Source organism: Mugil cephalus, chromosome 10 (genome assembly GCF_022458985.1).
Source record: "Mugil cephalus isolate CIBA_MC_2020 chromosome 10, CIBA_Mcephalus_1.1, whole genome shotgun sequence".
Taxonomy (NCBI): domain Eukaryota; kingdom Metazoa; phylum Chordata; class Actinopteri; order Mugiliformes; family Mugilidae; genus Mugil; species Mugil cephalus.
The window spans coordinates 25,453,513-25,480,239 of NC_061779.1; the positions used below are offsets into that span (position 1 = coordinate 25,453,513).

At 40.1% G+C, this 26,727-nt stretch overlaps 3 protein-coding genes across 3 annotated transcripts; all 3 read right to left on the reverse strand.

The window, feature by feature from the left end:
• Window positions 1–1,098: 1,098 nt before the first annotated feature.
• Window positions 1,099–10,686, reverse strand: dldh (dihydrolipoamide dehydrogenase). Its single transcript, XM_047596555.1, has 14 exons — window positions 10,554–10,686; window positions 8,936–9,011; window positions 8,456–8,535; window positions 8,266–8,334; window positions 7,497–7,566; window positions 6,817–6,917; window positions 6,553–6,696; window positions 5,935–6,036; window positions 5,662–5,852; window positions 5,211–5,381; window positions 4,777–4,966; window positions 3,332–3,469; window positions 2,350–2,439; window positions 1,099–2,081 (listed from the first exon to the last, which is right to left on the reverse strand). Exons 1-14 carry the CDS (start codon window positions 10,590–10,592, stop codon window positions 2,016–2,018), a joined length of 1,527 nt encoding a protein of 508 aa, XP_047452511.1. The 5' UTR covers window positions 10,593–10,686; the 3' UTR covers window positions 1,099–2,015.
• Window positions 10,687–11,888: 1,202 nt separating this feature from the next.
• LOC125014424 (E3 ubiquitin/ISG15 ligase TRIM25-like) lies at window positions 11,889–16,736 on the reverse strand. Its single transcript, XM_047595456.1, has 2 exons — window positions 15,733–16,736; window positions 11,889–14,020 (listed from the first exon to the last, which is right to left on the reverse strand). The coding sequence occupies exon 2, from the start codon at window positions 14,009–14,011 to the stop codon at window positions 12,419–12,421; it is 1,593 nt and encodes a 530-aa protein (XP_047451412.1). The 5' UTR covers window positions 14,012–14,020; window positions 15,733–16,736; the 3' UTR covers window positions 11,889–12,418.
• A 335-nt stretch (window positions 16,737–17,071) lies between these two features.
• On the reverse strand, window positions 17,072–19,654 carry LOC125015015 (E3 ubiquitin-protein ligase TRIM21-like). The gene is made up of 2 exons (XM_047596638.1): window positions 19,571–19,654; window positions 17,072–19,016 (listed from the first exon to the last, which is right to left on the reverse strand). Exon 2 carries the CDS (start codon window positions 19,004–19,006, stop codon window positions 17,345–17,347), a length of 1,662 nt encoding a protein of 553 aa, XP_047452594.1. The 5' UTR covers window positions 19,007–19,016; window positions 19,571–19,654; the 3' UTR covers window positions 17,072–17,344.
• Between the last annotated feature and the right edge of the window lie 7,073 nt (window positions 19,655–26,727).

The following is a 26,727-nucleotide window of genomic DNA, read 5'->3' on the forward strand; positions in this document are numbered from 1 at the left end:
CAGAGACACACACACACACACACAATACTTCAGATCAACTGACCTCTATTTATAGTATATATATATACATATAGATATTTTTAGATTTTTTAAAAAATGTTTTCAAACATGTGATCCATTCATATCAATTTAATTCAGATCACTTTATTTAAGTGGGTTAGTTTAAAAGGGACCAAGTAGCTGAAAATTGTCACATTTAATCTTAATCAATAATTGCTAATGTTAATCATAGACTTCATATCATTTATAAAATGCTTCAGTGGATCCATGAATTCACATCCAGTCAACTACTGGATTAAGATGGAACTTTACACTTTCATGATGCCCAGAGGAGAGACTCAGGTGACCTTAGTCTTCTCCTGAAGTTTCCCCCAGCGCCCCCATGTGGCCTGTAGATAACTTTAACATGGTTGGTTAGAGTTAAGATGTTAAGTTGAATATAAAGTGCTGCTAACGATCATTTATTAAGTTTAACATAACACGTTCATTTAGTGTCCACTACTTGTCACACACTACTTGTGTGTGGGTCAGATGGCTCCGCTCCCTACAATATGTTACTGGAGGATTTTCCCCCTGACAATATAAAACCGTTGAAGACCAGCATTTGCCTACTCTGTCATTTAAATGATCATGCTTTTTTTTTTTTGATATAGCTCTTTTCTACCTATTGGTACTCAAAGCGCTTTTACAGTCACACACACATTCACACACCAGTGCCAGTTGCACTGGGAGTAACTGGGGGGTTCAGTGTCTTGCTCAAGGACACTTCTGGGGATCAAACCACTAAGCCTTCAGTTTGTGGACAACCAGCTCTACCTACAGAGCCACAGCCGCTCATTCAGTCATGTTAATTTATTTATTAAAAAAACGCTCTCGCTTGTCAAACAGTTCTCTTCATAAATTTGAAGAAAAATTTGTTGTAAAAACAATCTTTTTAACAATCTCTGATATTGAATGCCTGCCTGTCTTGATAAAGGTTGTGCCATGGAGACATTACTGAATTAATGCACCATTTAGTAGCATAAATAATACATAATATCCATGGAATGTAAGCACTTCATCATTTTATATATTACAGCTGTACAACTGACTCTGAAATATTATTTTACTATTTATTGTACATTTGAGTGTGTTACATAGGGAGTAATGAATCATAGACATTCTCATTAACAGTTCAGACAGGGAACCGCTTTGATCTTTTTGCCTGCTCCCCCCACTGGTGAGGACAAACATGTTGGTTTAAAGCAGATTGAGGACTCGACTTCAATTTGCCATAAAATCATTACTGACAATTGTTATTTCATTAAAAGTTACACTACTGCATTTATTTTGTTTCAAAGGGTGACAAAGGCGAGAACAGGGCGGAGCCAGTCACAGTGAAGTAATCGGAGCAGGAAACAGGTCAACAGCTCCCCTCTAAAACGGAATTTATATTGACCTAAAAGTCTGAATCGATACCAAAGTTATCCAAATGCTGCATTTCTCTCTGAGGGCAAACACTTGTGGTTCCGGACGATTCAATAATGTCACAGCTGAGCTTGAAGAGAAGTCAGTGTCAGCAACAACTGAAGCAGGGACATGCTCCAAGGATTTTGACTTTAAAACTAGCAAATGTGAAAACATGAGCACCTCCAGTCTCCTGCCCAGATTACCCCTAGCATTAGTTGTGTTGAATTCTTCCACACTGTAAAAAACAGAAAGAAAAAAACATCCCCTTCCTCCCCCACCAAAATAATATTTATATCTCTATGTGCTGGAAATAAGTGCATAATATGGTGTTCTGGAATATTTAAACAATGCGTGGAAAACAAAAAGACTGGCTGCAGTCAGTGTTTATTCACCACCCAATCCCCCTTTTATTGTATTGAGAACATTTAAATAACGTTAGAACTAAATGCGGTACAGTTCGGATGAAGACCGGGATCCCGGTCGACTGAAATTGATGAAGGTTTTGATGCAGACACACAGCTTTTCTCTCCACTATGTCTGTTGAAGGTGCGACAGCGGCTGGCAGATCAGAAGTTAATGGCTTTGCCAAAGGAGGCGGCCAGGTTGGCTTCTCTGAAAGCTTCTGACACCGTCTGCAGGAGATGGGAAAGAGGAGGACCATCAGAAAATGGGCCAAGAAAGCATGAAGGAATGTGTTTTATAAAAAAAAAAAAAAAAAAAGTTATACATCGGATGAATTGTACTTCAGTTAAATACGTTAAATATGACTTGTGATTTCCTTCTTCTCGTCTGTGCGCTGATGCTACATCGACATAATTATGTGTGCAAACCTAGCCGGATAAACATGTAATGATGTGTGACATAATGACGGATTGTGTTTTGGGTCGCAGCAGGACATACGGGATGGGCGTGGCAGACTCGGGCAATGTCCTCACAGGAAGCTCCGTACTCCATGGCCAAGGCAGCTTCATTGACCATCTCTCCTGCTCCCTGCAGGCAGGCACACAAACAACAGCTTTGAGTCAACACGTCTTACATTCTCTTTTGAACAACACAGTCTGTATCAGTCACGCACTGTGATTCACTGTGTCAAATCTACTGAAATGGAATACTATGAAAAAACAGTGTAGTTTACATGCTTACAGGCTCCATCTCTCTCTCCGTGCTATACGAACATCTTAATCCAGCATTAAAATGCCATCCAAAACACAATTCACTTTAATAATATTATTGAGCTACCATTCAATTATTTCATCGTTTTACAAGGCAGAGGTGAGGCTGACATATGACATAAAGGCTACCATACAGAAAAATCATTTTGAGATGAGAAACCTCCTCTGGCGCCACCTTCAGGACAAACTGCACTTTTTACATGAACTTGATGTAACTGTTATTTTCCAATAATACCAAGTAATGGACTTTCTAAGTGGCAGACAGACCCTTTGATGTGCCAGAGCAGGAAAAGCAGCCAGTTTCAGTGTTAATCAAACTGGACCACCCTTGATTTTTGTGTAAAGGAGGGCTGATGGGTCTGAGTCTAAAATGTCTGGGAGTAAGTAACAATGGCATCAGCTTCTGAGCCGTAATAATGACAAACAAGGACATATTACATTAGACAAACTCCGGTGTTGAATGTGATTACACACTTAATAAGTGTAGTAAAAATGATATACTGAACAAAGGCGGTACTTTTCACTGTCTCCTAACATTATTACACTGAGTGTGAATGGTTGTTTGTTTTTCTGCGTTAGCCGTGTGACAGACTGGTGACCTGTCCAGGTGTACCCCACCTCTCACCCATAACAGTGATTAGCTAAAGACTGATGTTAAGAAGTACTGTGGGTGACAGTGACCAGTCATGTGTGGTCTGTGTGCCCCTTACTGATCCAAGGATGTGAGCTCCCAGCATCCTGTCTGTCTCTTTGTGGCTGAGGATCTTCACCAAGCCGTCAGTGTCGGCGTTGGTTTTGGCTCGACTGTTTGCTGCAAAGGGGAACTTGCCAACTTTGTACGGGACACCCTGAAAAGGACAGGAAGGAGATTAAGACTGTAAAACACTGTTAGACATTGAGCACGAAACACAACACATTATATGTATATGTATATATATATATATATATATATATATATATATGTGAAGAACTTGTTTTACTATTTTCTGAAATCATCTGACTATTCCAGGCTCATGTTTTTAAGTTAGTTTATTACCTATACACTGCGAATGACCATTTGATTACTTGACGAAGACTTCCAAGTGAACTTGATGGTGGTGATGATTTCAAATGTGGAAAATATGGTGGATGACTTTAATAACTGATGTACAGTAAGAAACTGCTTAGTTTTACAAAAAAGTAAATCAAAGAAGGCCATCTGCAACCTATTAACTTGTCTTCCTTCACTCCACCTGACCATACTCTATCAGACATGCTTGGCCAAGAAACACCAGTTTCCTGGTATTATATTGGAAAAAGGTGCTGCTAGTCAACACCGACCGCTCATGCAAGTGGTTAATGTTGATGTTGATTTTGTAACACTGACGCTGACCTATTTCAGCTGACTCTTTTCAAAGACTCAGGAGACTTAACTTCAAAGGCTTGTCCTCAGTAGGTGTAAAGACAGCCTGGACCACAGCCATTACCAAAACAGAATACTTGGAAACTTAAAAAAAAACACGTGGGTAGGCTTAACAGTCCCTGTATGATTTAACTTTCCAATTCATTCATTTGAATATTTCCAGGCTCCAACCAGTGCAGCTGTGGCAGCTGAAGAGAGACATGGAGGAGGATAACGACAGATAACAAGCTGCTGTTTGGAGTCCTATTCATGGAGGAAGGAACAGTAACAAGTGCTATTTGCAAGTGCGTGAACTAGAGCTGGGTATCCCTGATTTCCCGTATCGATTAAATTCTCATTTACATTCTCATGCGATTTAATTCAATCTCAATTCATTTGGAGATATTTCAGTTTAGAAACAATGTTACATAGTTTCGAAACTATACAACAAATGTGGACACTGGTTCCAGGGATTAGTGGTATTTCCACAGCATTTTATCTCTAGTTGGCTTTTGTAAAGTTCTTCTCTGTTGTCAATCAGTTTTCAGGCCTGATGGTGCTCTCATGGTTATAGCTTGTGTCATGTTTTAGATCTCCCTCAAGATGATGCAGGAAATGCATCGATTTCATTTTTTTTTTTTAAATACACGGCAAGTATTCAATACCAGAGCTTTAAGTCAGGATCAACTTCAAACAGAAAATACACTTTTTTAAACCTTTATGTGCAGTGCTGCCTGGACAGTCTTTTGGTGACACCCCCTGCCTGACTCTCACCTCCTCTTTAAGTTGCTCCTCTGTCTTGCCCACCCAGGCCACCTCTGGGTGCGTGTAGATGACAGAGGGAACGCAGTTGTAATCGATGTGCACTGCGCCACCGGCCATGCCCTCCACACAGATGATGCCTTCGTCCTCCGCCTTGTGGGCCAACATCGGCCCAGCAACCACATCACCAATAGCAAAAATACTGGAGGGAGAGGGAGAGCGGGGAGAAAAATATCACTGACATGTCTTGTTTAAGCAGTCAATACTAACAGAAGTTTTTACTAATAGATGGTCATATATGCTAAATGTCACATGTAAAATTCAACATCCACGTTGGCCATACAGTATCTTCTCAGCTGACAATGGGCCCTAGTGATTAGCATTACTGTGGGTTCTGTACAACACCCATTTCAGAGTGATGAAAGGAGGCCTAAGCTCTGGGATACCTGGGAACTTTGGTCTGGAAACGGTTGTTGACGGGGATGCGACCTCTGTTGTCCAGCTCGATGCCAACAGAATCTAGACCAAGGTTCTGCGTGAAAGGTCGTCTCCCGATGCAAACCAGCAGCACATCACACGTCAGAGTCTCGTTCTTCCCTCCGGCTGCTGCTTCCACCCTGAAATACATTTCAAACCTCATAAACACTCAACTCGTTTCCTCAGTTTATATTTCTAGCTCCACTCAGACTCATGATTTTAAAAATGTCAAAAGATGACACATGGATGACTGTACTCATGTAGGAAATGGTATTCACTTCCTGTCTCCTAAGTGAGCGCTGGCAAAAGTGTTATGAACATTGTATGGACAGATAAAAGTAGAATGGGACTGTTTTCATATGATTAAACATATGAAAATGCCTCTTAAATACGCAGCCTGGTTTCTCTAGTTCTACTCACGCCACATCGATCTTGCCGTCAGGCCTCCTGGTTGCTCCCATAACTTTAGTGCTGAGCTTGAACTTGAGGCCCTGCTTCTGCAGGATGCGCTGGAAGTTTTTGGAGATCTCCATGTCGATGCCCATCCCACCCACATGGCCCAGGAACTCCACCGCCGTCACCTTAGAGCCCAAACGCTGCCACACTGAACCCTGCAGGACAAACACATGTCTGACTATTTGCAATCTGACTTCCCAACCAGAAACCAGAGACTGTAAACCTTGCTGCACTCACCAGCTCCACCCCGATGACTCCAGCTCCGATCACAATCAGCTCCTCTGGCACTTTCTTCAGGGACAGAGCTCCTGTCGACGACACAATGGTGTCCTCATCAATCTAATGAAATAAAACACACACACACACACGAGTTAGCATTGGTTTGGTTTAAACAGTTTAAGTAAGAGGTTTGTTTTGATTGGGAAAATATGCCAATACACCAGTTCACACACAGTTTGGCCCTTTACAAACCTCATCAAATCCATCCTCCTGCACATTTTTCCAGCTTCTAAGCAGAGTTTCACTTTCTGCCTAAAATATCTAACCCACTGATAGGCGCCATAACAACAAGAGAATAAGAGATTACTACTTTGACTGTAAGTAGTCAAGACATTATAACTGTTCACAGAGAGTATGTCGAAATTAAGAGTAGATAAATAGATGAACAGACCTAAATATTAAATTGCACATCACAGTCTTGTCAGTTTTCTTATAGCAACAGCTTCAAATGTTTAAATATATTTCTATTTTGGTAAAGACAATCCCAGATATTAACTAAAATGTTTTTTTTTTAATGTTGAAAATGTTTCAAAGGGCTCCAGATTCAGAATTAGTCACATATCACAAATGTCTTACCTGGATACCAGGGAAGGGTGTGACCTCGGAGCCGGTGGCGATGAGGATGTTCTTGGTGTTGATAACTTGCTCACTGCCATCGGCTGTTGTTGCAGTCACCTGGTTCTTACCAGTAACCCGCCCAAAACCATTGACATGGGTCACCTGCAGGGAGTGAGTCACACAGTGAATGTTATTACCTGCCGTTGGGATTGTCAATAAGATCTCATTTAAAAAAAAAAAAAAAAAAAAAAGATCTTATTAAAGATCAGAGAGAAGACTGACTTTGTTCTGTTTGAAAAGATGTGCGATTCCTCCGGTCAGAGCTTTGACTGCCCCGCTCTTCTGTGCCATCATCTTCTCCAGGTTCAAAGAGATGCCGGAAACTAAAAGAGAGAAACAAGGCATTTATGTCCTGGTGGCAGTACTAGTGTGTCCAGGTTTCATGTCCAGCTTTAATATTGCTGAGTTTTGAATGTAAAACTAAGTTTATATGAATGAACTGAATGAATAAACTGTAAATGTACACAGATGTACAAAAAATTATGTTTAGTGCTGTGAGTTTTCACCATCATTCGTCTGATAATTTGTCTAGGACAAACTTTGAGAAAATTATCAAAACAAAATGATACTTAGCATCTGTGTCTTTCCTTTCTGTAACTACAGAATCCCCTTCACTGTACAAATACGAAGCCCAAATATGTTGGAAAATGGTGCTGCCGTCTTGCGCCCAAGTGAATGATTTCTTTTTTCTTCAAATTATGATAGGAAAATCATTGACCGCCAGGTCCAAACATGACATATGAATATCAACTCCATTTTTTTTTAAACCAAATAAATAGACAATGGAAAGTGATTGTACTATTGAAATTTGTCTTCAGCTTCAGTCTGAAAGCCAATTAAATTCTTGGGCCAACTCAAGAGTAGCACAAAATGATCAACAACCGTCCAGTGAACCCTCTTACTTTCAATGCCTCTGCTTTCAAAGTCCTTGCCGTGAGCCATGTGGTACAAATAGGAGTTGTTCAGCAAAGCCTGTAAACACAAAGCATCCCTGAAGTCACCTGGCAATAGTTATTATACATTTACATAATTTATAGTTCTACAAATCTTATGTTCATACATCTTATGAAAATGGTTTTGAACAGTTATTACCAGCCCAATGTGAAATTTGTATTTCGTGTTAAACTAGAAGCTAAAGCCTGAATATCTGAACTTATACAATACTGAAAGAAACTGAAGAAGTCAGGCAGTGCTGTTCTTTTCTGAGCCCTGCTTTAAGTTTGCACTTATTTACTTTTCACCAAACTGATACCATTAAATGTGTGCAAAATTATCTGTTAGCAGTTTCAGCTTATAATCAGCTAAGAGCTAGACCTCTATCCCAGGATTAGTGAAACAGTGCAGAAACTTGCATCAAATATATTCTCAGACGTGTTGTTTAGTGTCTTTTATATGATTTTTGGTTCACGCTGTTCTCCTGAATTTCCATCCTTATTCCAGACAATCCTCTGCGATTTTACATAGACTTTGAAATTTGGGAGCAATGAGTAAACCTATAATGCGAGAACGTCTTTCATTTTTATTTTTAAAATTGGCCGAGAAGGATTGAATCTTATCCAGCTGAGAATATCATAGTAGAAAAGTAACCTGTAACCACCAGTGTTTGGGCCACAGAGGTCCACCTCTCCAGCTACAAGCAAACATTCTGATTAAGATGAAAACTGTTTTTACCTTTGATGGGATGCAGCCGACATTGAGACAAGTCCCTCCCAGGGTGACATTTTTCTCAACACATACTGTCTGCCAAAATAATATTTGTATTGAAGAATTTGTTAAAGTTAAATAAAAGTAACAACATGATTGGAGCAAACAAATGGAGGAAAACATTTTTTTTTTGTGGGGGGGGGGGCAGGTGACGTACCTTGAATCCGAGCTGTGCTGCTTTGATGGCAGCGACGTAGCCGCCTGGACCGGAGCCCACTACTGTGACATCTGCATCAACTGCAGAAACAACGGAGCAACTTTAACAGCAAATTCATTGATAGCAGAGTACAGGGATGATAGCAGCAACATAAGAAACAGCTCAACTACATGAACATTAAGAGACTGAATACATTTTGTAAAGTAAAGACACACACAGGTGTCATAGCAGAGGAGAAAAGTTGAACATTAGCTTAGAATTTTGTATTTTATTTATTTATTTTTTTACTTCAGCAATGCAATGAGGCCGGGCAAGTTAATTTACAAAAAAGAATTCAAATTGTGTTACACTCGTCAGTTATCTGCTATGAAAAGTGACTTTTCCCCAAGTAGTGAATGGCAAACAATCTGTACATTAACCACATGTTGGGACAAAGTGCATGATATTAATGACAACTGATAAGATTCAAAGTCTTCTTACTTGCTGCTTTGTCAGCATAGGTTCTGACAGACACAGCTGCAGCTCCATGCAGCTTGCAGGACAGGTGGTGGCTCCGCTGTGAGGCAAACAAAACACAAAGAAAAATTAGGACTGGGCAGTACGAACACACAACGGTGATTTAATATATTGTCACAAACTAAAAGTAATAGACTGCACAAGAAAGGTGTGGACACAGATCTGGCACACATTTTAAACTGTGTCCACGTTCCTCTCAGTGAGGTTTAGGAGCATGTGATCACAGAAGATCAAGGAAACATTCTCAGGTGTAATCAGGGTCAAATGTGGTCTGCTAGGTCCACCTCTGCATGAACTCTGAGCATAACAGATTTATCAGGTACCATGAAGAAGTGTCAATGCTGTCTAATGTGATAATGTTGATAAGTGATAATGTGATAAGTGCCTGAATCAGCACTTATGTTCTAAATACACGTTTACATATGTTTACCAATTCAAGACAAGGAAACATATATGGTAAATTCGTAAATCTTGATTTTCTCTATGAAAATTAAAATTTTTCACAAATTTCCACGAAACAGTTTTCTGACGTCCCATGATTACATTTAGAATTTCCAAGTATTGGAATATGTGCTCTATAAGGTTTTAGCAGACTGCTTGTCAGTAATGGGTTCAATTCAAATGATTTCAAACAATAAACGTGGAGTCTAAACAATCAAACCAGTTCCACTTCAACTAAAATGGGATCTTTGTTCATGGTTGCATTTTTCCAAAACACAACTATCTATTCAAAGTGTTTACACAGTGACTCCTGTGCTCAAGGGCAGCTTAGTGTATTTCCTCCACTTTCATTTCCTTGTGCAGCGGATCATCCACACAACGAAGACGTGGGTATGAAAACATATTTCGTTCAAGGGGTCATTTTTGGGAAGTTCCGTCTGCAGCTGTCAGCTGTTAGCTAGGGCACATTTATCTGTCAGTGCCGAATCTGGAACCTGCTCTTCAACCTTCTCAGGTGAACAGACTAGTCCAACGCCTGGCAGTCGGCGAGTACCTACCATACATGTAAATAAAAGCAAAGAATAATCATGGTCCATATGTTGTACAGCTAGAGAAGCTGTGAGACCACAACCCAGAGTTTTGACAACCACTGGCCACTAGCTTAGCGTGCTAGCATGACTTGTAGGGAGACAATAGTTGACTATAAGGGTAGAGTATACCCTCGAACTGCACGTTATGTCTAATTATAATTAATTGTGAGCAGCTCGGACGTCATGACGTTACCGCTCTGTATAACGTGCTGTCCTCTAGTCTCCAGTTGCAATTTTGTTTATATAATTATATTTATACATTGAGCTTTTTTTGTTAACTTTACTCCTGCCGAATTAACAAGAGTATCGTGTATAGAGTAGGCAAACATATTATATGGAAATAGGCTGTCGACAATAAGTACAACCACTTACAACATAGTTTTCTCAGTGCAGTCTGGTGTTACGTTCTATCCGTAGCTGACACACTAGCCAGGCCCGAGCGGCTAGTCTGACAAATACCACTATCCCCAGGTTGAAGAGGGAGGGAGACCGGTAAGGAACCAACCCGGATAACAGGTTCTGCTTGGTGAGGTAGCAACATGTATGCTTACCGTGGCCAGAGAGCGGTAGAGTGGTGTCCAGCTTTGCATTTTGTCCGCGTCCCCTCACAGGATCAGTAACCTACAGCAGGCCGACCAGCCAAGGACTCCTGGCATTGCGCACGCGCAGTAAAAACACGGCTTAGTGTCGCTTCAATATGACGTCGTAGATTGTAAAAGCCTTCATGTTTTGTTCGTACATAATTTACCAGAAACTGTCTTCTATTTATCGAAAGTTTTTGATAAGACGTTTCTTTATCGGGTGTTAAATTTTCAATTTTTTCGCTGCAAAGGCTCTCCGATGAAACCTTCAGCCTTTTTCTCACTTGAACACCTTTAAGCTGCACAGAGTGTTAGATGTCAGGGTTGCATTACCCCTGGAGTCTGATCCTGTTCAAATCTCAGACAGGTGTTAATGTCCAGCAATTCTTCTAATCATCTCCAGCCTTTACTCTCAAAGCCAAATTAGTTATTACATTTATTCTGGCAATAACTGATCTATACTTGAAGAGATCTATAAGATATGTGTGCCAAAGATAAACTATACATTACCCCATGTAATACTATGTTGAAATCAAATTGTGGATATGATATATGTCTCATTCATAAATTCCATCCAGTAACCATAAATGTAGGAATATAGGCAGACTCTGCAGAAAAATGTATTCAGTATCGACTATCGACTCGAATTTCAGTGTTTGTATATGTATCTTTTATGACTTCACAAACGTTTTGCTTTGTGGCTGTGGCTGATCAGCTTTGTGAACTAGTACATAATAAGAGAAACAGATGTTATAAAAAAAGATATTACTATTTTTATAATTTTTGTATATTTTCCATATTTTTTTAGTATTTTAATTTTCTCTTGTAAATCTCTTGTAAACAATACATTTTTGCACTATTTTGTATATACTTATAATTATAGCTTTTTGCACTGAAAAGGAGAAGCTGTCACAATAAAGGGCTTTTTATTTTATTCTATTAAAGTTAAAAGGGCAAGCACACGCCGATGTCAAGTCTCATTTTTCATCTTTCACCTCAACAGATCAAACCAACTGACCAACTGATCAAAATTAACCAGGAGAGGACAACTCTGACTCTGCCAGTCAGTCTAACACTTTCCCTGTCTGAGTGACAAATACAGACTATTGCCCCCTGCTGGGGTAAGAGGTAAAAGGATTTATATTGTAGATTTGTTTATACAAAATAATGTAGAAAGAAGATGATAAAAGTTCATTTTAAATTCACAAAATTAATTTGTTTCCACATACACAGAATAAAGTGACCCACAATATGTGCACATATAGAATGAATGTATGGTTGCCTGAGCCTAGGGTCAGTGGTAGCCAGTATTGTTGCTGCAGATGCAAGCACTTGTCAAATATCTACTTTAAGGACCGTTTCGAAAGACTGGTGATATATTGTATATATTTACCTCTGTATTAATTAATTATTGTTTATATAATGTGACACACCTTCTGAGATCAACAAGCTTTAATGTAAATCCCCTCAATTTATGACTTTACATCTTCACAAAACAAAATCCCCAACAATCATCCAAGATGATTATTTCATCTGGTTTTATTGATTTGAAAGCAAATTCATGACAAGATGAGGGAAAGTCACAACAACAAGACCCTCATGGATTCATACAGCGATCTTCATTCATATGTGACAGGATCCTAACTTCAGGTATAATCATTATTTTTGTTTTTAAATAACACAATCTAGAGGTCAAGAGGTTGCAGAAAATAAATGAATGGATGCTTGTTTGCCAAAGGAATTTCACACACAAAATTAAGATACAAGGAAAAAAATAAAATCATTTAAAATTGGACAGAAGACATTATAATGAATCCTCACTGTAATGAATGCACTCACTGTAATACACAATTCAAATCAGCGCTGTGGAGATGAATGCCATCATTCGAACAAGGACTGAAGAATGGGTGGAGTTTTCCAGTGAAGTTGCAGCCAGTAAAGGAGTAGACAAGAGCTACTGGATCAGCAACATAAAAGCAGACCAGACCTTCCTCATAATCCACAAAAACTGCCAACTTCTCAGGCTTCAGCTTTGTATAAAGATGAAATGATGGGTTGGCAGAAACAACATACCCACGGGAGAACTTCAGGGACGCTGTCCAGTAACCATTGTCAGGGCTCAGACGGAATATTTCTTTCATTTTGGACTGTTTGGCCACTCCTATAGTACATGTGGACCAGTTTTTGACCATCACCTCAAAGTAAAATCTTCCTGAGGAGAAACCCTTTGTTGAAAAGACACATCTGCACCGATTCTGCTCACTTGCGCGTCCTCTCTCATGAGACTGGGCTGGTTTAGGATGTACTACATCAGGATCAAGGGTCACATCAACTGCATACTGCTGGACTGTCTTCAGCTCATCTTCCAACAGCTCCTTCGTCTGTTCACTGAGAGTCTCCTCCAGCTGAGTCACTGCTCTCCTCACAGTTCCTCCATATAACGGTTGATGGACACTGGCCTCTGTCCAGTCCTTGGTGGGTGGAGCTGCATTCATGGAGGAGAAGTTCTGGATGAGGTGGAGGTGATCATCAGAGTGGGAGAGCTGTTCCACCTCAAAGCTTCTCTTCTTCAGCTCAGAGATTTCCTCTTCCAGCTCTCTGATGAAGCCTTCAGCCTGTTTCTCTGTTGTTCTCTGCTTATTCTCAATGGTCTTCATGAGCTCAGTCTGGCTTCTATCAACAGATTCCCTCAGAGCAGTGAAGACTTTAACACCTTTTGCTATTTCTCTGTCTGCATCTTCCTTACTAAGCTTCACTGAGTGTTTGATCTCCTGAATCTTCACTTGTTTCTTCTGGATCATCTTCTGAATTTCCTCTTCAGTTATCTTCAACTTGGTCTTCTTTTCCTCACATTCTACTTTCAGAAGAACAACCTCATGAGTCTTGTGGTCTAAAACGGTGCAGAGCATGCAGACACACACCTGGTCAGTCTTACAGAACAGCTCCAGCAGTTTATCGTGCTTCATACACATCCTTCCTTCCAGGTCCTCCACAGGGTCCATCAGCTGATGTCTCTTCAGGCCTGACATTGTCTGATGAGGTTCCAGGTGAGACTCACAGTACGAGGCCAGACATACCAGGCAGGACTTCAAGGCCTTCAGTTTGGTTCCACTACAGACGTCACAGGGAATCTCTCCAGGTTTGGCAACTTGTTGCTCGGAGCTGCTGGTGTTGGCTTTGTGTTTAGCTGACCATTTGAACTGAGCGACCATCTCAGAGATGAACGTGTTGACAAATAGTTCAGGTCTCGTGTCGTAAGCCCTTTTACACATGGGACACTGGCACTGAACATTAGTCTTCCAGTGTTCGGTGATGCACTTCTTGCAGAAGTTGTGTCCACATGGTGTGCTGACTGGATCAGTGAACACCTCCAGACAGATGGAGCACAGAAACTGATCTTCAGACAGAGGACAGCTGACAGCAGACATTTCCGCAATCTGACAGGAAAATGTAAACAGAAAATCAAAAACAAACTGAATTATTTGTTTGATTAATACAAATGGCACTCAGAAGTATTGTGTTTGATGGAGCAATTCAATACAGGTAAAATTGATTAATCAATCACAAGTTCAATGATCTTGTCCTCCTGTCCCTTGACAAAATATTACTATACTTACTCTATGAACCAGTGTCTATTTTACTATTTTATGCCAAAATTGCCACACAAGCTCCACAGAAGTGCCACAAGATGTGATATATTTTTAAAAGGCTAGTCATCACAGTCAGCTAACTTAATCAAAAATAAGTCCTTGGTTTATTGGTAAACTTAATAAATACATACATTCATGAGGTTGTTTAGCCCACTGAAGTGATAATACAGGTTATAAGAAACATCATGGAGTTAAGTTACTGTATTTCCTCAACAATCACCAGTGTCTTCATTACCAGAAATATTTTTTTTCCCACTGCAACAAGCTGTGCAGGGGGGAAATTACAGTCATTCCAGGGTTAGGATTATAATCTAGGCATTTGCAGGCATCTAAAATAACTAACATCAGGGTGGAGATCAATGAATAAACGACTATACAAGTACGAGTGCCCCCTATGACAAGGTCATCATAGGGGCAATACAAACCTGTGACCTGTAACCTGTCAGTCCTCTAACAAATACTGAATATGTTAGTAACATAGTTACATACTGTACATGGACACACGCAGAGCAAAAACTGTCCGGATGTCATGACGAAGCGAAACAAGTTGTGAATATGAAAAGTGAATATGAAACGTAAATATAACATGACGTTCGGATGATTGGGAGAAACCGATGCTTCATTGGCCAAGGTAATTAAACACAAGTGTGACAAGAGAGTGACGCTCATCTCCTCTACAGTGCTACAAGTGTCAGTTGAGGTGACAGGCTGTTACTGAGTGCTATAGTTAACACAGAGGTGACCATACTAACAGAGGAGGTGTGCCTAGGCCAGGGGTCTTCAATGTTTTTCAGACTAAAGACAATACGTGTTCTATATCAAACCCTAGTGCTATGTATAAATATACATTATGTTACGGCCCCTGCTGTCCGCTTGGGATACTTAACTTATTTTGCGATACTTATTCTTATATTGTTCTTTTGTGACAATTATTACTATCATTTTGCATTCAGTGCTAAGCTATCCATTATCCCTTTTCTAGAATATGTTGGAATTATGTTAATATGTATTTAAAAAATAAATTAATTAATTAAAAAAAAAAAAAATTAAAACTGCCCACATATGGGATCAAGACCACCCAGATCAGGTCGTCCCGGGAGAGTTCACACCTGCAGTATATTATCAGAAAATGATGCAGTGAAATAAGTTGAAAATCACCACAGTGGTAGCTGTAGAGTATGCGGGAAACAATTGTCCTGCATTGGTTGTAACCTCTGAGCCCACATCATGTGACGATGATATAGCATTCTGCATTCATTTACAGATATCTGTTAATAGATATATACATTAACGGTAACCTAACGCAGCACATTTTCCGCAAAAGTGACTCAGACAACGAAAACATATTAAAAAATAAATCGCAATACTTTCCTCATTGCGGCAAAGGCTCCGTCAAAGCTGTGTTGCCACATTCGACGAGAGATGGTGACTGAACAGAGTTTATTTAAAAGACAAAAAGTAGTTTTAACCATATCTAATATTATGACTTTAATACTCACCGGCTTCTTTCTTTGGAGAGACTGGCTGCAGGTCTGATGTTGTTCAGAAAAGGTTTCACTTTCACTTGAAGATGTGTGGCTGAGTCACTCCTGTGTCAGTGCTGCTGCGTCTCTCGGTGTGGCTCAGTTGATGATGTTTTCCTTTTCTATGTCGTGAATTTAAAGTTTGCCCCCTCGGTATATTGTTGTGTGGTAAAATGGAACTATATGACAGCCCAAAGAAAACGCAAATAATGTATCAATAAATCAAAAGGTTACCCTCTCTTTACAGCCTCATTATATACCTAGGCATTTCAAACTTCAGCTCGGCTCAGCTGTGACTTCACATTTCTGTTGCTTTCAATCCAGTTTAGAATATTGTTCTTAAAGAACCCTAATATTAATTTATATTGGCTTTTTAATACAAAGTGTAACCACTTAGAAACAATAGTAGGTTGCTTGAGTATCAGACGTTTTATTGATTTGACTTTGGGCTGCTGTTCGTGTTAAACGTCACTAGATGGCGACCACAGCTGCCAGTCATTGATGTAGTTTATCGAACCTTCAGTACATCCAGTTCTTCCTGCTCTAGGCAATATGTTATCTCATAGCTGACACCGGATGAGATTAGATAACAACCCGCACTTATTTTTAAGTCCCATCGTTTTTTACTGAACGATTAAGTGTTAATCGCCTGTTGCAAGGGTTTGGTCTTGTTATATTAAGATGTTATGTATATTTGTCTTTTGTTTCTTTGTTCGTTTTACTGAAGGACTAAGTAGAATTTACTCAAAATAAAAGGTTTTCAGTTTAAGGATTTTCCAGTTACTTGGATAGTTGAATGTTCTGGCATGCTGTGGCTACAATATTTTTAACAATGACAGCAGTATTTCAGATGTGAAAATAATATGAGTATGGCTGCTGTTTCTAATCACTGTGACCCAGTACATACAGATACTTGATCAGTTTGGGATCTAGTGAATTTGGAGGCCTGGTCGAGACATTGTGCTGTTCTTCATGTTTTGTCTTTTTTTTTTTTTTTTTTTAGTTCTTCCTAAATAGTATTTGTGTGTGTGTCAGGCTGTATCCTGCTGGGGATGGATGCTGCCATCAAGGAGTGTCATTGCTATGGGGTATCTGGTCTGGTGAATGCCAGGTCCAGAAGTTTCCCAGCAGAACACTGAATTGTCACCGGATAGTCAATGTTATTTACTTCTGTTTTTACTTTATAAATGTTGAAGATGGAAATGTAGCCACATTTTGCGACACTGGACAAATTCAGGATCTCTGACTGACATATAGAATGTAATAAAACTCACACAGGTGTCTGTTTATATTAACTTAAAAAAAGAAAACAAAATGCTTAGAACATGAATGTTTATTTAAATTAAATTACTGGACTAAACACAAATACAGACTTTATGTTGTCCTATCTCTTACAGTATCAGGTTTGAATGTTTTCCTCCTCAGCAGAGCTAGAATTTCTCACTTAAGTTCAAAATGGTCAGCTTGTCAGAGAAAAAGGTACATGAAAAATATAAGGCTAAAAGAGAAAACACAGACTAAGAAGATTATAAGGAAATGCTACCTGGCACTGGTGAATAATTGGTACTAATTATTTATTAATGTTGTATTAAACACACAATTGTCCAACTCTTGCGCAACTGACAGGAGAGATGATCAGAGGGGTGGAGTTATTCCCATCATCATTGTTACAGGGGCTAAAGTATGGGAAGAGTTTCTCAGTGAAACAACATCCAGTGAATGAGTAGATAAGAGCCGCAACCTCTGCATCGTAAAAGGAGACCAGACCTTCTTCATAGTTTACAAAAACCCCCACCTTCTCAGGCTTTGACCTCAGAGAGAGACGCACCAGTGTATCGGCAGCAACAAAGTGCTCATTTCTGTACCTCAGACATAAAGTCCAGTAACCACTCTGTGGGCTCAGTATAATATTTACCTTCCTGTTAACAGACTCTCTAACCACTCCTAAAGTCCAGTCAGTCTTCCCTTTCACTTGAACCTCATAGTAAAATCTTCCTGTAGAGAACCCCTGCTTTCCTAAGACACAAGTGCAAGAAGAAAATCTCTCTGGGTTGTCTGGGACATTCTTCACTTGGTCACTATCATTCACCTGTTTTCCATCTTCTGAAAGGATGAGTCTGTGATTTGCTGTATCAGGATCAAGGGTCACATCAACTGCGTACCGCTGGACTGTCTTCAGCTCATCTTCCAACAGCTCCTTCGTCTGTTCACTGAGAGTCTCCTCCAGCTGAGTCACTGCTCTCCTCACAGTTCCTTCATATAACGGTTGATGGACACTGGCCTCTGTCCAGTCCTTGGTGGGTGGAACTGCATTCATGGAGGAGAAGTTGTGGATGAGGGGGAAGTGATCATCAGAGTGGGAGAGCTGTTCCACCTCAAAGCTTCTCTTCTTCAGCTCAGAGATTTCCTCTTCCAGCTCTCTGATGAAGCCTTCAGCCTGTTTCTCTGTTGTTCTCTGCTTCTTCTCAATGGTCTTCATGAGCTCAGTCTGGCTTCTATCAACAGATTCCCTCAGAGCAGTGAAGACTTTAACACCTTTTGCTATTTCTCTGTCTGCATCTTCCTTACTAAGTTTCACTGAGTGTTTGATCTCCTGAATCTTCACTTGTTTCTTCTGGATCATCTTCTGAATTTCCTCTTCAGTTATTTTCAACTTGGTCTTCTTTTCCTCACATTCTACTTTCAGAGGAACAACCTCATGAGTCTTGTGGTCTAAAACGGTGCAGAGCATGCAGACACACACCTGGTCGGTCTTACAGAACAGCTCCAGCAGTTTATCGTGCTTCATACACATCCTTCCTTCCAGGTCCTCCACAGGGTCCATCAGCTGATGTCTCTTCAGGCCTGACATTGTCCGATGAGGTTCCAGGTGAGACTCACAGTACGAGGCCAGACATACCAGGCAGGACTTCAAGGCCTTCAGTTTGGTTCCACTACAGACGTCACAGGGAATCTCTCCAGGTTTGGCAACTTGTTGCTCGGAGCTGCTGGTGTTGGCTTTGTGTTTAGCTGACCATTTGAACTGAGCGACCATCTCAGAGATGAACGTGTTGACAAATAGTTCAGGTCTCGTGCCGTAAGCCCTTTTACACATGGGACACTGGCACTGAACATTAATCTTCCAGTGTTCGGTGATGCACTTCTTGCAGAAGTTGTGTCCGCATGGTGTGCTGACTGGATCAGTGAACACCTCCAGACAGATGGAGCACAGAAACTGATCTTCAGACAGAGGACAGCTGACAGCAGACATTGTTGAAACTCTGAGGATAAATGTGGTAAAAACTAAATAAAGAAGTAGAAGAAAACCTTCACCCACTAAATGCTACAAAACTGCTAGGTTCAACTTTAACAAGACATAAATAGGCCACTGAGGATCTTTGGCAACACAATCAAAGGTCAGATGAAACCCGAATAAATTATGTTTGAGTAAACCTAATTACAGAGACAGCCCAAGTACGTCCCCTGCCTTGAATCTAAAATTATTGAAGTATCTTAAAAGGATCTTCTATGGCTAACAGCAGCTTCAAATGTACTGTGCGTCCCACTAGATTATCAGTCTCTTGCTATTAGTTGTGTAATCTTGCCAAGAATGAAGACACGATAAAGAGAGGAATGCAGCATGGAAGACTTCACTAACAACCGCTCACATGACTAGTCATTGCATGTGTTCAAGTCTGAGTTTGTGCTTAGAAAAGCTCAAAGGCCTAAGTAATCTGTCAACTGTCAGCAGTAAGTTAAAACAGTGAACCCCCCTGTCTAAGGAGTTTTATGTCAACATACAGTGAACATATTATCTATTATCAGATGTACTCACCACCAGTGTTTGGCAGAAAAGTTTTTCTCTTGAGAGAAATGAAAACTTTTTTTCTGTTGTTGTTCAGACAAACTTTCACTTTCATTTGAGGACATGTGACGATGCCGTTCTCAAATTTCAGAGTGGCTCCGCCTCTCGAGCTGCAGCTCTGTAACCTCTCCACTGCCTCTAGCAGCTAGTATAACGTCTCAGCTAGTATAACATACAGCTGAATAGGCCTGAGAGCAGGAGAGGTCACTGCAACACATACACAAACATGCATCTTTCTGTGCATCTATTTCTCTATTCATAGCCCTTCTTCAAACACTGAGCCACAGGGGACACTAGCTCATGTGCACCCTTTAAATCATGATGAATTCTGCAGAATGTTGTCAAATACAGTACTTTACCTCCTACTTAGATGTGGTTGTGGTTTTATGAAAGAGGTTTGATTCTGTTTAGCGATCAAACTTGTTACAGTGGGATCCAAAAGAGACCAATCATGAAGATGCTAATATTTTGTACCAATTTATACATAATTTGTATGCCATTTGTTGTTACAAATGGTAACATCAGCTGTATATATATGTATTTGATCAATGTGCTGAAACTTTATGTGCTGCTTTTCTTGGCCAGGTCTCTCTCTCTCAGGGACAAACCTGGTTAAATAAAGGTTATAATAATAATAAAAAACTAAATGTGTGTGTGAAAAGTGCACATGAATTTCAGAATATTAGCATCAACCCTTTAGTGATGGCAGTACTCGAACTGCATGGACTCCAAACATTTGCTCTGATCTTATAATCCATGTTATCCCGCCATGACCACACTGTGTCACAAAAAACTTCTTGTGATTTCAGGAATATTTAATGATAATAATAATGCATTGGATTTATATTGTGCTTTTCCAGGTCAAAGCGCTTACATCTGTAAGCATCTGCATTATTCGCAATCACACACCAGGGAGCAACCTGTGTTTCGCAGTGGCGATTCTCAATAACAGCTACAAGTAGATTTACTAGTGCAAGCCAAGTTATGAAAAATCCTTGTGGCGATCCTAACTTGCCGTGGTCACAAAAAACTGGGCTTGTTTGCATCAAAGATAAAATGGCACAATGACAGAGGTTTTGGAAGGAATGTGCAATATCACATTTTACTTCTTTGAGGACGCATGTTCAGATTTTGTCTTGGATGAACTCCACTAGAGGGCAACCTCAGCTGTAATTTTCTACTTCAGTCTCAGTACAGGTGCATATTATATGGTTACATTATGCCTTTGTTTGGTTTTTAGAAACAGGGAATATTAAAAAGACCAGATTTTATTTCACTCTGAGTTTTAAGTAACTCTGTGTATTTATTGGTTTTTCGTATTCATCCTCACAAATGAATGCATTTATCAGATGATTTCCTTAGCAGCTGTTTGCTATAGAAATAAAAGAGAATGAATAAGTCACATCTAATATACAGCCATCATGTTTTATGTATGTTTTACTTGTGCATTAGTGAAACCTCCTATATCTAATATTGGTACTTTCTTTCCCTAGAACTTTAATTTCATAAAATACAATTGACATTATCAATTTATCATTTATTCTTAAAATCTGTTTTCTTTCTGAAAAGGTGGTTTACTACAGCTAAAGTGGATGTTAGTTCCAGTTTGCTCAAATTAAAAATTTCTGTTCCTTGAATCTTTCTAATTAATTTGATTAGTTTTTCTCTTCAAGGATGGTCTCGGTTATGGTCTGTTTGTGGGTTTTTACTGCGTTAAGAAAAAAATTTAACATTACCAGCTGTCTTTTATTGTGTAGATTTTTCAGAATCAATGGATCTTGTGAAACGCTTGTTTTGGGTCCTTTAGAGACCTGCTGACAGTCAGATTCAATTAAAACATGATGCCAACATCCCAGCAAACACTCCCTACTACTCTCGGAGTAACACCGGCTTTCAAAGTCAATTGTGTCTGATGTGAAGAGCTGGCCTTCATGTCCCGTCTGGAGCCTTTTCACGTGCTAACATAAGAGTTTCCCCCTCTCTTCCTGAGTCGACATGAGCAAAGTGAGCGCTGTGAAAAGCCCAGAGAGAGCTTCCATTTGACGACTGGCAGCCTGAGGTCTTGTGTCTGTGTGACACTATGAGCCGCTACAAAAGCCTGTGCTTTCTCCTGCTGCAGAATAACACAGAGAAAAGAAAAGAGGTGGTGCATGATGGGAGGAGGGGGGATTTTGGGATAAAAAAAAAAGAGGGGGTCTGGCTTTTCAAACAGGAACGTCGCAGATGTACGGGCCAGGAGGATTAAGCTGGGGGTATTGGTGACGTTCACCCAGCTCGACTCTCCCTCAGTTGTGGCCCTTTGTGGCTCCCAGCAGCCTCAGGGTGGTAAGCTGTTGGCCAGAGTGCCAGCAGGGCTCAATGTGCGCCCCAACAATGGCCAACCCGCCCAACCTTCAACTCACCCGTCTTTAGCCGCCGCATCTCTACACATGGGATGAGATGGTAGCCAACATCTCAGGATGGCTATGTGTGTTGATAACAATGTGAGAACAGCGAGTTCACACTGTGTTTGTGCTTTGTGGTTCCAGAAATTGATGCGACTAGTCTGATTTTTTTGTAGTGATTGAACCTTGAACCTGAATATACAGTCGGTGAGTTGTGATGGTTACCATTGTTTTTATAACTGTTTTGCATTGTTTAAAACCCAGATTTGCATCAGGTGTTTGGTGCTTGGAGTCAGAGCTTTCCAAGTAAGGAAACCTGTCACAAAAGAAAACCGTGTCTCATATTTGACAATAGCCACCAAACTTACACTACCAGTCAACAGTTTTGACACAACTTCTCATTCAAGATAAGATGTGGCCAAACGTTTAACTGGTAGTTCATGTAATTCAAAAACGAGCCAATTAACTTTGTTAATCCAGAGAGAATTTGATGCATTCTCACACCATGTGATTGTGTTAGGAGCCCAGATCACATTATATACATTATAATAATACATTATGTACATGGCATACATTATATACTGTATGCCAACAGAGCTGGATATGGTGCTGCCAGTTTTTACTAGCTACTTGTTAGTATATAACCGGTAGTCCTGCTGGTGTGAAGTTGTATCATGAGTATTAAGGTGTCATGAAGAAGAAAAATATAAGCGGTAAAAAAAGATTTCTCTGTTTCTGCTGCACTGATTTTTATCCAGTTTTAAAGAGACAGTGTTAAATTTGCACTATATAAATAGTGATTATGAATGAATCAAAGTTAGCTGTGCAGGTACATGGCAGAAACTTGCAGATGGTAATGCACCTTCAAGTTTCTTAACAATCGCCAGTAAACCCAAAAGAAGAACAAAAAGGTACAGTAGGCTGTGGCAGGATGGTTAGCTCACTGTGAATGAGCAACTTTTTACTGTTGACCTGGTTGAAGTGTTGGCAGTCAAATGCAAAATAGTCACATTCAGCTGAACTCAGTACCACTGGAAATGTTGTCACTCTGTGAAGTACGGGTGCCCATTCTGTGTGGAGTTTGCATGTTCTCCCTGTGTCTGCGTAGGTTTTCTCCGGGTAGTCTGTCTTCCTCCCTCCCTCCAAAGACATGCTCGTTAGGTTCACTGGTGATTCTAAATTTGTCATAGGTGTGCATGTGAATGGTTGTCTATCTCTCTGTGTTCCCGCCCTGTGACAGACTAGAAGCCTGTCCAGGGTGTACCACACCTCTTGCGGGATGTTAGTTGAGATAGGACCCTCCAAGCGGTTACAGAAAATTAATGAAGGAAAGGATGTTTAACTGTAGCAGAGAGACCTATGGCTGTCAATCATCCATTCCACAGCAGGTGGAGCAGTACTCCCTGTCTGGGCCGGTTTTATTTCTAGAAATAAAAATGGTAATAATAGGAAGGAAACGAAGGAATACTGTCAATGTTTGTGGACAAGACCATGATCAGCACCAAGTAAATTATTAAATCAATTAATTAATGATCTAAGCTATCAACATTTTCTCATATATTAAGCCTCAATCGTGTCTTGTCCGAGGCTATGTAAAGATGTACATCCTTTCTTTAATTTGTCATTCTTGTGCAGTACATAAGAATGAAATACTGTTTCGTAAGAGTAAAAACACTTAAGAGTACCGTGCAATAATTAACATTCAAAATTGCCAGTTAAAATTAAGACACAATAAATAATCCATTAATATGATCATATATACTAGTACTAAAAGTAAATCTAAAAATATAAATCTAAAGATATAAAGTGCATGATGGGAACAGAAGGCCAGAGATTATTAAAGTCCATTCAACGGCCTGACAGCAGATGGAAAGAAGCTGTTTCTTAGTCGGGAATTCCATGTCTGAATGCCCCTGTGCCCTGCTCAATGGAAACAACACGTTGACCTTTTTAAAATAAGTAACAACAACAAAAGCAAAGCAGATGTCAAAACTGCTCTGCTAAACTGTGAAGAGGAGGAGGGCCCATTTTATTCCGAGTTTGATAATAGTAGCAGTGAACGACAGAAAATCCAGCCAGAACAACTCAAGGAGGTCGTCACCTTCTAAACGTACTGGAGCCAAAGAAAGAGATAGTTAATTGTCACCACTTCACACAAGCTGCCTCTCTAATGAGGCATTGCGTTTTTAGAAGTACCTCAGGAGGCTTTAGTTCTCAGCTTCACCACTAATATATGAAACAGAATGTTTGACACGTGTCGGCCTTACTGATGTGAACAAGCAAACCACTTTGCACGGCTTTCCTTAAAGCACTGGCCAAGCTACAGTCTGTTAGGTGTGCAATCAATGTTAATTAATAAAACACAGAAACACTCCCTTATTATTAAGTGGTGTGAAATAGTGGTATTTCTCTAAATGTCACTTGATCACTCAGTTATCTATAAGTTTACAAAAGTTGTTCAGACTGAAAAAAAAAAAACAAAACAAAGAAAAAAACTATAGGAATACAAACTGTTAGCATAATAGCATAAGTTTTTGACTTTTTTTTCTTGTTTTCAAAAACTGTTTGAATATGACTTTGGCAATTATGCTTTTAGGCGAATGGAATGTAAGCGCATCTGAATTTTGTCATTAAATGTCTCGAAAGCTATTAATTGCATGCCAGTGGAATTTGAATTTGTCCAACACTGAGCTTTGTGACTAAAAACTGGAAAATCTCTCTGTCCTTTGTACTATTCTGCAAATATTGGCATAGGATAATGCAAGAGGTGGTTGGTGAAGGTGTGAGAATGAATAAATCAGCTGCATACATACGTCCTCACAAACAAGAAGCATGGCTAAAGACTCTCTGCCTTGTTGCTTATAAATTGCTTCGTTCCCACTTTTATGCTGTTATTTTTATTTTATTGTTTCGTTTTTGACCACTTCCTGACACTTCCTCACACATCATGCATCAGCCGGGGCTGAAAGATGGGAGGGAAAGAGAGAGAGAGAGGGAACCAGGGAGAGGCACATATTCTCAGAGAGCATTGTGGAGAGGAATGTCATTGAATTTGGGTGTTTTTTTTCATGCACTAGCCTCTTTTGTGTGCAGGCTAAGGAAGTCCATTGTGTGGGCAGACACCCTGAGAAAAGAGGGGAGCTTGGAGCTGTTGTTTGCCGGTGCTTCTGCAGCGCCCTGGCCCTAAAAAGACCTGAATGAAGTTCTGCCATCGGAAGCAGCCGGCCCAAACCAAGAGACAATACCAGAGGGCAACTTTGAAGACCAGCAACAATTAAAAATGCAGCTTCACTATATTAATTATACATTCATGTCTTTGTCTTGGCTTTTTTTTTTTTCATCGGGAGGGGAGAATGGGATAGCTGTGAGGTTTAACATTCAACAGGTCTGAGGCAGAGATTACAGTGAAAACACAACTCAATGCAATGAAAATTGAGGGAGAAATGTGTGTGTGTGTGTGCACGTGTGTGGGGGTGTGGGGGGCACCCTGGTATTTACCCTGTAAAACAATGCTTCAACACAAAGGCACTTACACAGCACTGAATGAAAAGTGAAAAATAAAACCTGAAGTGAAGCTGAGAGTTCGGTTTGGTTTCATCTAACAGAGCATGTTGCTAGGAAACTCTGAGTTACAGCTCGGAGCTGCACTTGCAGTCTCTTTTTCTTTAGGGCCTTTCTCCTTTCTCCTCCCTCGGTTGCAGGCAGAACACACATAAAGCAGCTTTCTGGAGGCATTGAGGTGAATTTCTGCTGGCTGGCGACTCTGTCAGGTGGCTGTGTTGTGCTTGCAGACACCAGCAAACAGCTCCCTTCGCAGCAGTGGGAAGGTTTATTCAGAAAAGGCCAACAATTGCTTTGAGATACTGCTCTGTTTTGCTTGGATTACAACAGAATCAGTCACACCGAGAGCAGACGGAATCGCAGAGTCACCCTCTGCTGGTCAAGAAGGAAAGCGCCCGTGGATCAATTTCTGGTTAGGGATGATGATTTTAGAGTAATCATTAGCAATCAATCAATTTATAGTAAAAATTGTACTATAAGTACAATTGCTGAGTAAACATTAATGTGGTGTCCCCCAGTGTTGACTGATAGCAATCTACAAAAAATGATTGAACCTAATACTGTAATTTTTGAATTTTTGGAATGTAACATACTAAAATTTTTCAGGTTTTAAAACATGGAGGAAATAATGTAATACTTTGCTTTTGGTTAAAATACATTTTTACAAAACTACCTGATTGCCACCTTTATCATTTTAACCTGTGAACAAATCGAATTAATCGACAATTGGGCTTCATGCTTTTATGGCCAAGAAAATCCCTTGGAATTTTTTTTTGAATTAAAAGGTTTTCAATAATGACTGCTTTGGAGAAAACCATGACATATGTGAAAGTGTGGCTGGCGCTTGCCTACACTGATCACACAAAGAGTCCGCATTTGGGATGTATTTGGCTAGTTTTATTTTATACCAGTGGAGGCAATGCACAAGCTTGACCTGACTAACCGCACGTCCCCAAAAGCCCTTCCTTCCAAACATCATCAAGGAGTTTCACCCCCAAGTCATCCTCCAACTGACTCTTCAAAGAGGACATGGATACTGAATTTGGCAAGAAGTGAAAAAATTCTCTTTTCTGACCAGATAGGGTGTGTTCCTCATCCTCGTCCTCACTGCCTCATTATAGCAACAGCCGTAAGTTCCTGTTGTGTTTAAAATGTCTTTCTCCATCCACATTCCTCCTCCTT